Source organism: Seriola aureovittata, chromosome 20 (genome assembly GCF_021018895.1).
Source record: "Seriola aureovittata isolate HTS-2021-v1 ecotype China chromosome 20, ASM2101889v1, whole genome shotgun sequence".
Lineage (NCBI taxonomy): Eukaryota > Metazoa > Chordata > Actinopteri > Carangiformes > Carangidae > Seriola > Seriola aureovittata.
In genome coordinates, this window is record NC_079383.1 from 21,793,703 (window position 1) to 21,806,852 (window position 13,150).

Here is a 13,150-nt window from a genome sequence, read left to right on the forward strand (position 1 = left end):
TCCTGACCCCGGGGTTCACTGCTAATTAGTTTCAGCTCAATGAAAGTTTATTTTTCCCAATTTTGCCAATAATTTTAATGATTAGAGGTGATTGTTTTTGTGAAACACATGTTTTCATTATCTCTCCCTTCGTCTGTTTACCCAATAAATCTATTGCTGCTTCCATAAACTTATTTTCTTATAGATTCATATTGAATTCTAAATGTAAAACATGAATCTGTTACAGCGTGACCTCTGACCTTTGTGAAGTTCCAGCGCTGGATGAAGTGTCTGGCCACGTCCCGAGCTGCTTTCCCGTGAACCACTGAGGAGATGTCATGCCAAGGCATTCTGGGAGTTGTGTGTCTGTCTATGAAATCTATGAACGGCAGAAAGACGGATGTGAGGAGGACGCGAGGTACGATCAATAGTTTCCTCCTCCAGCAAGTTGACAGAGTGTTTACCGTCGAAAGGTTTGTCCAGTTGGATCCAGTCCTTGTGCACGAAGTTGCAGTAGTCTTTCCCGTGCCAGAACCGCGTGTTTCCAAACAGCTCGCCGACCCCCGTGTGCAGACTACGCACTGAGCCGCTTCCTGAAACACAGAAACATCCATTTATTGAACATTAAGAGCTAAAAACACCTTCAGAAGAGCAGCAGGAGCTTTTCCAGGAAACTGGGATCAGAAAAAGACCTTGATGGCCCAGAAACTACTGAGGAGAAGTTTTTACATCAAACTCAAACTCTGAGATGCTTATAACTTGTTCATAGCGTCATTCAGACTGCAGGAAAACACTGGGTGTCACGAGCGTGGAATAAAGACTCAAGATGGGAATTTCTTTTAATATTATTGAAGTTTAAAGGGTCTAGTTTACTCTGCCGCCAAGCGGGGAGCAGGTGGTGGTGTTTGACAAGTGCTGCGTCCTGTGAGCGGCCACGTCCTCAGGGAAGATTGGAAGCTACAGTGAGTCGCTATCGGAAAGTGTCAGAGCTTGTGACCAGGGCTAGCTGGTTAGCATGCTAACCGCAGTAGAAGAAAAGACGTGATAGAGACGAGAGCTAACAATGCCGTTGCTTTCCACCTCTGGAGACAGATGTTGGGGAGTAAAGCTTGATGCTGAACTCACAACTTTTCTTCTAGACTGGTCAGTAAACAGATGCTAATGCTAATGTTAGCTATGCAGCAATAGCAAAAACTTACAAATAGCTCCTTTAAAAGAATGAAGTCGGAAAACACGAGACATAAACAAACCACAACAACAACACAAGGCGAAACATGCAGACGGTTCAGATGATCATCATAAACAACAGAGAAACAGTTTATCTAACCTTACTGACAAGATTTTAAGTACAAGAATAAGTTCAATAATCTGTTGCGTTCGTGTGCTCTCATCTAATTACCACCAATATTTTGCGACATTTAATTCTGGGACACTTGTATGCGAGCAGAGGAAGAGGTTTGAAGTTTCTGGCGTATGTTTATGAAGTTGTTCTCAGAGGAGAGAGGCTGCTAATCTGTTTACAGCTTTTACACCACGAGGTAACGCTGACAGAGACACACTGGTGTTTGGAAAATGCTTTGACAAGAAACAGCAGCTGGAAGGACGAAAGCTTTATATAAAAAATCCTCTGCATAAACACAAAGTAAAGGGCCACAGTTTTATATTCAGTTTATAATCAGTTTAAACTGAAGTAATCTGTGGAGTAATCTAAGAAACAAGCAAAAGTAAAAGTGTTTTTTCCATGAAATTATGACTTGATTTGTTTAGAACGGCAGCTGTTTGCCTCACGTTCGTCTGACACTTCCCATCTATCACATCAGCAGGATAAACACAGATGATCCTGGCAAACAAGCAGCAGCTAATAAAAAGAAACCTACGGCATCTGTTTTAACCGCAGAGCCGCCACGTGCTCTGGAGGGAAACATGAGTTTGTTTAAAAGAAAAACAAAGGGTGAATGATTACAGGCTGCAGCATCTCATCAAATAAAACCCCAGCCTCGTCTGATGGGTTTCCAAATAAAGGAAAAACCAACTTGCTCCACAGTCAGACTGAACTTTCCAAGTTCAGCGGAAATCCAAAAGTTACTTCACGTTTTCCATCAGACTCAAAATCATCTTCTGTTTTTATCCTCGTGATTTATTGCTTTGTTATTCAGTCGCCTCTTCGTGTCTTGTTGGTTCCTCTGTCCACTAACGATCAGTTTCATCACCAGTTAATCTTTGTTACATTAATCATTCAACATTTTTACTTGCCGAAAAGACTGAAACGATTACTGATTCATTTTCTGTCAATCAATGGTGATTAATCATTTAGCTCTTCTGTCCACACCTCCGATGTTTTCAGTGGTTAAAACTCTGAAAATGAAGTGAAATAGAGCCGAGACTCAACTGATTGATCAGTCGACCGACAGAGAATGTTATTTTAATAATAATAATAAGAGTCAGTTTTCAGTTCAAGCTTCTCAAATGTGAGAATATTCTTCTTTTCTTAGTTTATATATGAACTGAACTTCTTTGGGTTGTTGGTCGGACACAGTAAGACTTCAAGACGTCACGCTGGAAAACTGTGAAGGACGTTCTTCACTAGTTTCTAACAAACACGATTCCTGCTCATGTCTGACTGAGGAGAAGAGCTTCACACTCGCACACAGAGTCAAGGTTAAAAACCACAGCAGAGCACACTGGAGACCGGCAGGCGAGCGGCGGGGTCGCCGGCAGCCCGACTCACCAGCCTGACACTGGCCGACGGGGGCGGCCGCCGTCGGCTCTGGCGGCCGGCCGGGGATCAGATTGTGCTGACTGGTGACGCTGCTGGACCAACCTGAACACAGCAACCACACGCTAAAGGTTTTAAATCCGGGATTCTCGGCCACATGTTGAAGTTGCGGGAATCAGTACAAGAAGACAGAAGGTATTTACATAGAGGTCAACACTGGAAAGCCACTCATGGGCTTAAATAAATACCTGCACATACAAATTAAAATACTAGATAATTTGACTTCGACACCCAATGTTACCAATGAATCCCATACAGATGCAAATCATTTCTGTAACGTCACCGATTCTATGGAACAACATCAAAACAACAATATGAAAATATCTCAAACATTATGGTCCAACTATAATTTGAAATAAATAATAAGATACAAGAATATAATCTTACATTTTGCCTGATGGAATTAAGTTGGGAAAAGTTTGTGTTAATGAGCTCATTGTGATAAAGACCTGTGTGTGTGTGCGTGTGTGTGTGTGTGTGTGTGTGTGTGTGTGCGTGTGTGTGCCACTCACTCTCTTCGGCCTCCAGGTCGCTGTCGCTGTCGGCCTGAGCCAGGCCGTGTTTCTGCAGGTGTCTCCTGATGCTGAACCTCGTCCTCTTCGGCCTCCCCTGACCTTTCAGCTTGGGCTGGTCCACCGAGTCCGTCACCGTAAAGATGTTCTTCCCATTGGTCTGGGAAACGGCGCCGCTGCCGTTGGAAGCGGCGGCGGCTTTACTGGGAGGCGCAGCGCTGGCCTGGGAATAATTCAAACACGTCATCAGCATGTACATTTATACAGCAGGTACATGAGGCAACATGCAGCATTAAACAAACATTTACAGGCCGGTAGATGGTGCAGGTATCCAGTGTGTGTGTGTGTGTGTGTGTGTGTGTGTGTGTGTGTGTGTGTGTGTGTGTGTGTTGTTAGAGACCTGCTCCAAGTTAGAAAGCGTCACACTCCCAACGTCCGTCAGCCGGTGTTCCTTGTCGTCCCAGCGTCCGTACGCCAGGTCGATCCCGCCCACGAAGGCCACCGATTGGTCGATGACGATGATCTTTTCGTGATGCGCCCACAGGTAGACGGCGGAGGAGACGTGGTCCGGGTGACGCATCACCTGGTGAAACCAAACGTGTAGGAAAAAACTCAGACGGGAAACGGGGACGCAGAGTCTGACTGACGGGCCACAGACGCATCACAGACACTCACCTTTATGTTGGGGTGCAGGTGCAGCAGCGTCCTCTTGCTGTATCCTGAGTTGATGCCCAGAGCTAACTCCACCTCCTTGTACAGCATCACAAAGACTCGAACTCCTTGTTGCTATAGAAACAACAACACAAACACACGACTAAGTACCGATCCAACTTTTCCCCTTGATATTTATATCACATTTCTCTCACTGCTACTGAAATGTATATGACAATAAATCCTAATAATTCCATCTAGTTAAAGATCTCGTTAACCAATTAAACAATAATCTATTTATTGAAGGTCCACATATGAATTAAAAACAGTGTTATTGTGGATTTTCCAATGATCCACCAGTGAGCTGCCGCTTGTTAAGGGCTGATAAACCCAGTGTGATGCAGGTGACTGAATTAAATCCTGGATGTCTAATATTTATATCAATATCTATACTGGGACCAGTTCAGTGGCGTTCACATTAGCTGAGGCAGCGATGAAGAGGATGGTCAGTTATTCAGTTAAAAACGCTGAGATGTTTTCCCGCTCACCGCTTTGCGTTTCAGGATGCAGTCGAGACGCCAGCGGTTTCCTTCGACCACCGGCCTCTTCAGGAAGATCTCAGGACTCAACCTGGGGTCAGAGCACGAGGTCAGATGATCAATAACGTGCGTTTTCACTCTTTTCTTCTCTTTTTCCTTCCTCCTTTTTTAATCCCCGCTGTTTTCACTCTCTCTCTTCTGTCCTACTTTCCCCCCATTTCCCTTTATCTACCATCTTTCCTTCTCTGTTTGTTTAACATCTGATTTTCCTTTTCCTTCATTATGTCCTTCACTGTTCCTTTTCTTTTTGAACACTAGAGCAGTTTCTATCATTTTCTATCATGTCTTCCAATATTACATAATCAATAAGTCACACACACACACACACACACACACACACACACACACACACACACTCTGTGCTTGTAGTCTTGTGTGCGTCTACGTGTGTGTGTGCTAGTATAACAGTAGTCTGAGCCTCAGACAGTAACTGATCTGTTTGACCAGAAGATCTCCCCTGGAGGTGACCGCCAAGTGCACCCGCTGCACTCTCTCTCACACACACACACACACACACACACACACACACACACACACACACACACACACACACACACACACACACACACACACACACACACACACACACACACACAGAGAAAATCCCCACCCTCTCCAAACACTTCACATTTATTCTACAGAATTTCATCTCAGTGTGATAGATTAACACTACACACACATATACACACACCACGCACACACACACACACACACACACACACACACACACACACACACACACACTCACCACCAGTCTGTGATGAAAATTTCCTCTTTGGCCTCTTCAAGAGCATCAGCCACGTCCTCCATGTATGTTCTCCCGTTTACATACCTGTAGAAAACACACAAATGTACATGTTAACACAACAAACATATACACATAATCACACACACACACACACACACACACACACACACACACACACACACACACACACACACACACACAGTCTCACAGACAGTATAGTGTTGCCCAGCAGGGGGACAGGTGATGAGCAGACGAGGCTCACTTTCCCTCTCTTTGTGTCGGGTTACTCCAGCGAGACACACACACACATATACACACACACACACACACACACACACACACACACACACACACACACACACACACACACACACACACACACACACACACACACACACACGCTGCCAACTGGACCAGGCCTCATCTAGACTTGGCTGTTGTACTGACATCTGGCCGCGGCGTCTGGCGCTAATTTACCTGAAAGGTGAAGTTGTCTCCCTCGTTGACCGACCAATCAGACGCCTCCCTGACAAAACCTAAACCCTTTGCACAGTACTGTACGAACAAATCTCTACCAACATATTTTCCCAGTGACTGCTGAGAGCTCAGCTCAGCTGGGAGCCACATTTCTTTACTTCCTCTTGAAAATCTTATTAAAACACCACGAAAGCCACAGAAACAATCACAGGCTCAGGAATTGGCCCCGAGCGCCGACTCAGACCTTTTAACCCCGTATGTCCCGGGCCGCTCATCCTAAAACTTAACTTCCTGTAATTTGTGTCTCTGTTTTGTTCGATGGTGGATTTTGTTTTGTTCTGTCTTTACTCTTTTATCTATTCGTCTCATTAGTAGAAATAATGTCTTGTCTATTTTTATTCTCTGTAAAGCACTTTGTAAACCCTGTTTTAGAAAGACGCTCTATAAATAAAGATTATTATTATGATAAATATAATAGGCTGTCAAGTTATTAAACTTATACATAACGCTTTTATGTGTTAGTTTTGCACTGAGATGCGTTCACTTCCCCAAACGTCTCAGTCAGTGATGACAAATCTTTAAACTGAACTGAAGTGATTCATGATTTCCACTTCTATCATTAAAAGTGTCGCAACACCAAAATCACAATGTCAGATGCCAGTGTCAGCCGGTTGCCGTGGTTACCATTTGGCGGGGATGTTCTCCTCCTGTCTGGCGAAGGATCCGAAGCGGTGGTCGGTGAGGAAGGCGGAGCCGTGCTTCTGGACGAAGCCTTCGATGGCCTGACCCCACCAGCGGGCGTGTCTGTAGCTGCTGCACTTCAGCACCAGGGACCTGCACACACACACACACACACACACACACACACACACACACACACACACACAGATTACATTCATGGTTGGGTGATATTCTTGACTCCAGGTGTGTAAATATCATTTCACAGTAACTTTTTCTCGACTTGAAAACAGTTGAATCACCTTAAATAACAGTGTGATGAAGTGAACGTTTGTCACAGACCTGGAGAGACTGTCGATGCGGACGCCGTGTCTCGTCTCCGTGTCTTTAGAATCCATCAGGATGCTGAACTCTTTGTCGACCAGCATCACGAAGGAGATGGCCCCCGAGTCCGGCTTCATGTAGAGCAGGAAGGAGTCCTTCACCACCAGCCAGCTGTCCACACAGACACGGTCAGCGATTTAAGATTTAAACTCAGAGAGGACAGCACGTAAAGTTATCCATGTTTCTGTGCGCTGGCGTTCACTGACCGTTTGGACCAGCGGTAGCACATTTTGCTGTGACCACAGCAGTTCAACCCGGGGATCCGATGACCACCAGATCGCTTCAGCACCATTCCTTCTCTGAAAGACAAAGAAAACTTATGTTCCTACAAAAAAAAAAACACTAGTACTAAGATTGGTTTGGAATTTATAAAAAGCATAATCATCATGCAAAAAGAAACCATTCATGCTGTATTGGTTATTATAGTTTAAAGCAGATACTGATATTTCTGACTGTGAGTTGTTCTTACAAGCCTTTTGGTCCCAGGTCGTGGATGAAGGACAGCTGGCTAGCATCAATGAACTCCATCTGAAAAACAAATTCAGTGAAACAAAGTTATTTCCCAGGAGCTTCTCATGGTTTTTCCAGAATGTGTGGAAACGTCACAGACACATTTCCAACGCCGTCGTCCAGCAGTGTCCTTACCGTAGCATGGTAGTTCCTGTACATCGGCATCTTTAGCAGATTGTTCAAGTAATCTTCCAGTTGTTTCTGGAACAAATCATATAGAAAAAATGAGCTGAAAAATTAAATATCGTCAGGTATGAAAGCGAGAAAAGAGACATACCCTCCGGCTGGACACTTGCTCTTCTCTGCCCAGCTCGTCTCCACCTCCTCTGGGAAGGTTCGGCATCTGTCTCTCCTCGCTCCTCGCCGCCGTGTGCCTCTTTATCGTGTGACTGCAGAGAGAAATGACAAAAAGATCAGTTTAGAGGTTTAAATTAATTCAAATCCCGAGCGAGAACGTGCAGAAAGCACCTGGGAGCGTTTACCTGCGTGTTGGCAGCGGCAGCCTCATGAAGGTCTTGTACGTCCTGAGCTCTCTGTGGAGATCCATGAAGTGTTTCTCCTTCCTCTTCACCACCCACGTGAACTCCCCATGTTTCAGCTCTATCTTAAACACCGCCGGCATCGCCTGTTCACACAGCACACACACTAAAGCTTAGATATTTACATTTTCAGAAGCTTTTAATAATCATCACTTCATTCTGATTCACTGCTACTCACTGCTCCATCATCAGTCAACCTCAAACCGACTTTCTTTGGAAGCTAATGGTTCTCTATGGAACCATAACAATGTAATATCATATATTCAGTGGTGGATTTACTTGATGATTAAATCTGACTTTACTGAATTGAATTGTGCTCCACAGTATGTGTTAAAAGGTTCAGCCTTTAGCTTAAAGGAGCTATTTGTAAGCTTTGCTATTGCTAGATAGCTAGCTAGAAAACAACCCTTTTGTTTTGCTTCTATTTGTGTCACTTAGCATGCTAACCAGCTAGCTGCTGAGTCAGACCGCCTTGTCACTTTCTGATACTGAGTCACTGTAGCGTCCAAGAAGAAGAAGTAGCTGCTCAGACGCTGTATTATAACCTCTTGTCTTGTAAACACAACAATGGCTGCAGGTCTCAGCAAGTAAATAGCTGTTAATGCTAACACTAGCTATGTAGCATTAGCAAAACTTACAAACAGCTCCTTTAAAGAAATATATCAAAATTTTGGGACATGCATTTGATTTCCTTCAGCAAGGAGACAGTTAGCTTAGCCTAGCATAAAGACTAGAAACAGAGGGAAACTAGCTCACTAATTAACACAGGCTAGCTGTGTCCCCCTGTTTCCAGTATTTGCGCTAAGCTAATCTAACCGCCTCCTGGCTCTAGCTTCATATTTAATGGACAGATATAAGAGCTGTTTCTATCTTCACGTCTAAATCTAGAGAGGAAAGCACACGAATGCATTTCCCAACAGTCAGGAAAAAGAAATCTAGTCCAATGCTTTGTGGGTACCAGTGTTCAGCACAGTATTACAGATGGTAGTAGCAGTTTTAAACCTGTTTGACAATTGTGAGAGAGAAAGAGCAGAAATGTAATAATAACTATGTGGGGAAAGTGTGAGGGAGGTGTCTGCACCTTGTTCACACTCCTCTGCGTGGTGACATTGAAACGGTCCTGAGCCGAGGTGAACCGCTCCACCTCCAGGATCTTGGCCGTGATCGGAGAGGACAGGAAGACTTTGGCCTCGGGCTCCTTGAAACCCACAGTGTGGTAGATCGCCGTGAAGGGCAAACGCGCCTCTGGAGAAAAGCACCATTTATACACGTCAGATATCACATGGAGAAAGAAAAACAAACACATGCACTGAATGTGTAGTGACAGCTGATGAACACCACACACCTGGGGTGCTGGTGTCGGTTGTGTCGTACTCTCCATCTCCCAGGTCGAGCTCGCGGGTGTCCAGCGTCTCCATGATGCCGGTCATATCATTGGCAACCAGCTGCAGGGTGCTGGAAGTCGGCTCCGACTGTCGCAGCATGGTTAGCACTCAGTGTGGAGCCCGGGGCTCACCTGGAGAGACAGGTAAGGAGGGGGAAGGGGGAGTTAAATTTATCAAACTTGAATCACATCCTTCAAATTTTCCTGCAGGCCCGAGTTGTGGCACAAGATCACCAGAGCAACCTGAGCTTCTTCTCCCCAGCTCTTGCCAGAATATCCTTCTTTAGCCCAAACTAAACCGCCTCTGTTTAACATTAAAAAGCAGCAGCTGTCTAACTCTGATTCCAGTTTAATAACCTGGATCTGGAGATGAGGTAAAACCCACTAGAATAGATCCAGAAGGCAGAAGTGATCAGACAAACAGAGGGAACAGAAAAAGTAATTTCCCAACAAAACTTCTGCAAGTTTTTACAACAACAAACTTCTGGTTCAATAGTGAGTTTGTGAGAACTGTTTCCAACCCAGAGGTCGACCTGAAGCAGAGTGAATGTGTAACTGTCAGCTGCTTTCCTCTGATAAGGAAGTTGAGGGTTTCACTTGTTCATTAACTACCAACTTGCCTGGAAACCTACATGAACACGCTGTTTTCTGCCAAAGTAAAAACAAATATGGGTTTTCCACAGTAGAGATTTTTTGTATTAGTTTAGCGTCTGTGCTTTTCTCTCTGGAGTCACAGTTTCTGCTGAAAAAAGGAGAATTCATGGACTTTTGTGCATCAATATCATTTAGGGCGACACGATCTTAAAATAATATCATGATATTTTTCTACAGGAAATTGGGTAAATGAGGTGATGATTATAAAAAAGTGGCCAATGAGAATTACATATAAACAAATAAAACTTTCAGCGTCCATAGAAGATTAAAGTGCATTAAATTCAAATGTGAAATTTGCACATAAACCTTCAAGCTCCTGTAGCTGCTCAGCTCTCATTGGCTCCAGGGGTTTTTACTGCATAACCAATGACAGACGACATGTTTTCTAGTTACATGTTTGTTTGGGTGCGAACTCCCAGTTGTCATCTCTGTCACCGTGTTTCACCCTCACGCAGCTTTTTCTCGTCACATTCGTGTTTCTGGGTCATTTAATGTGAAAATCCCTGCAGCCGATCCTCTTCTTTCATGAGCGCAAACATGAACACTGTTTGACCCGTTTTCTCTTTCTCTCCAATCACACACACACACACACACACACACACACACACACACACACACACACACACACACACACACTTATATTGAGGAATGTGGTTAAAAAGGCCTCGGCTTCCTGTGCCTCTCCTCTGCTAATCCTGTTGTTTGGATTAGCGTGTCATCTGATGTGATCTGAGGCTGCGAGGAGAGAGAGAGACGGATGGAGGTTAAAGGATAACGGCCCATAAAGTGGGGAAAGGTAGATATATAGAGAGGGAAAGGAAGATGGGAGGAGGAGAGTTTATAAGAGAGACAAAGGACGAGAGAAGAGGTTGAAAGGAGCGTTCACCTCTTCAAACCTGCATAAACTCGTTTCTGGTGTTTTGGGACAGAAAAACAAAGCGTGGAGCAACTTGATCCTTCGGGTGGAGTCATGTTTGTGTCACCTGGTGAATCTCAGTCCAGTGCTCCTCGCTCTTTCTTTTAGCTCCGTGTTTTGGTCTCCACCAGCTCCCGAGGGAAACATCTGGCTGCTGAGCAGGTAGCGGGGACAGTGGTTTTTTTTACAGCTGTTTCTCTGAAAACATCTGCCTGCTGCGGCCGAAGAGGGTGAGAAAGGGAACTAAACCACTAAAGCAGTGGTCAATAAAAACCAAAACGATGAATCAAAAGATGCTCTGACACTCAGCTGAGAGAAGCTGCAGATTTGGTTCATTCTCTGTAAGTTGGCAACAGAACTTTTATTTTCACTGGGGGGATTTACTGTGAGGAGAAGTGAGCGTCTCTTGGCCTCACGTTGCTCATTTATAGGAATAAAGTAGCTTCATGAAGCAGCTTGTGAGGGAACTGAGGAACACTCTTCTTCCTCCACATCATTGCTTTTCATCCGCTCTCTCCCGTCCGTCTGTATAAAGCCGTAACAAATATTTACCTAACAGACGAATGACAGAAAGCTTTTACTTTCAGCTGGTAGATGAGGTGAGTAATGTCGCACACAGAGGGCCTGACAGGTGTAGAAGGATTACAGCACAATGGCCTCCTGGATACAGACGTGTTGACGCCCCCCCCCCCCTACAACACAAGAGCAAGACACCCAAACCCAGATTTCGATCCTCTTCATGGTGGTTCTTTCTTGTAATCACGGCGGGTCAGAAAGGACCCCAGGACCTGAGCCTGTCAGGCCCGTTCAGACATCCATCCTGAATTCATGTCAATAAGGACGTGAGACCACCATGCAGAACCGGTCTAACTCATAACGCGTAACAAGGTGAAAGCAGCCTTAACATGATGGCTCGCTCGATATCTGAACAGCACCAACTCTCACGGTTCATCTGCAGCTGAGAAGCAGCGGCTGAACTTTCTGAAATATGGAAATAAAAACAGTCATGATGTGTAGAAGTTCGCTCATGCAAAACGTTTCATTTCTAATAAAAGAAGCTCTGGTTCTCCATAAAAGGTTCAAGCGTGTTTTAAATGTGGTCCGTCTGCTTTCACTTCCTCCCACCAGATTGACACCACCACCAACCGCACCGGCCAACCAGCCACCAAACCGCCGGACGCCACAGAGCATCCGACAGCAGCCACGGGTCCGACGCTCCACCTCATTCAACTCGCCATTTAATTAACAAACAATTTCACTACTAAATGTGCACAGTGTTCACACGCAGGTGTGTTAATCTCACTGTGAAAAAAACCCAGCAACAGCCTTTAAAGGACATTTGAACCAACGTCTGAAATATTGAACATTTAAATGAAAGAATATATTGACAATAAACCCAGAAATCCTGCATCAGTCTGAACTTCACACACTGAAATAAAATCATCACTTTCTCTTCTTAAATAGAAAAACAATTGTTTCAAAGCACTTCTGCTTTACCATGTTTAGCTTTGTTAAGCTGTTGTCAGCACTTCCTGTACAGATGTTTCACAATAAAAGAGAGCAGGACTGAGCCAGAGGAAGGATTTAAATGTGTTGAGTTTTATCAAAATCCAGTCAAATAACACAATCAAAAGAACAAACTTTGCCCTGAATTCATCAAGACAAGCACAGGTAAACAGGAAGGCTTCTCACTAAAATCTGATGTAATGTGCATCACTGATATAATCAGGCATCTCTCTAATAGAACAACCTGCTTCTCTCCGCAGCTGAGGTAAATAAAAAACATTATTTGTGCCGACGATTCTGCCCTCAAAAAGCTTTTAACGGCCCTCAGAGCATCATGAAATATTAAACATGAAATCTTCCCACTGAATCCAGAGTGATAAAATTCAAAGTGTTGTCATCTCTTTGTTGTAAAGTGAGCTCCTGCTTCTAAATACAAAATTCATTCATTTCTCTGCTCACAAAAATAACTTTTTTCTGTTGCTTTTCGTTGTGAACAGCCTTTTGTTTATTTAATATGAGTGTTTTTTAAAGGCCTGGAGAGGGAAAACTACAGTTTTCTGAAAGAAAAGCAAAGACTGAAGAAAGTCTGAAAAATAAAAAGATCATTTATGTGTGAGAATTTTATTTTTTCTTATTTTCCACCTGGACAATCACTCACCTCACCACCCACAAGATTCATCTTACGACCCCCTGTAGGGTCCCGACCCCAGTGTATGACCCCACCTGTATCTCCCCTCCTGATTTATATATATACACTTGTATTTATATATACTGTGTATATATATATATATATATATATATATACAAAAACTGTTGCTCAGTGCAAACTCAAACAAA

At 44.1% G+C, this 13,150-nt stretch overlaps 1 protein-coding gene across 2 annotated transcripts in view; it reads right to left on the reverse strand.

The window, feature by feature from the left end:
* Positions 1-13,150, reverse strand: part of pld1b (phospholipase D1b) — a 36,543-nt gene that overhangs the window by 10,587 nt on the left and 12,806 nt on the right. For both annotated transcript variants that reach the window (XM_056364949.1, XM_056364948.1), the window contains exons 2-17: positions 9,199-9,369; positions 8,935-9,098; positions 7,797-7,939; positions 7,592-7,703; positions 7,450-7,515; positions 7,274-7,332; positions 7,011-7,103; positions 6,763-6,915; positions 6,427-6,576; positions 5,266-5,349; positions 4,467-4,548; positions 3,943-4,053; positions 3,668-3,850; positions 3,268-3,490; positions 444-572; positions 240-358 (exon numbers count right to left, since the gene is read on the reverse strand). In XM_056364949.1, coding sequence (XP_056220924.1) covers positions 240-358; positions 444-572; positions 3,268-3,490; positions 3,668-3,850; positions 3,943-4,053; positions 4,467-4,548; positions 5,266-5,349; positions 6,427-6,576; positions 6,763-6,915; positions 7,011-7,103; positions 7,274-7,332; positions 7,450-7,515; positions 7,592-7,703; positions 7,797-7,939; positions 8,935-9,098; positions 9,199-9,337 — 2,010 coding nt within the window. In that variant the 5' untranslated portion in view covers positions 9,338-9,369. The remainder of the gene's footprint in view (positions 1-239; positions 359-443; positions 573-3,267; positions 3,491-3,667; positions 3,851-3,942; positions 4,054-4,466; positions 4,549-5,265; positions 5,350-6,426; positions 6,577-6,762; positions 6,916-7,010; positions 7,104-7,273; positions 7,333-7,449; positions 7,516-7,591; positions 7,704-7,796; positions 7,940-8,934; positions 9,099-9,198; positions 9,370-13,150) is intronic.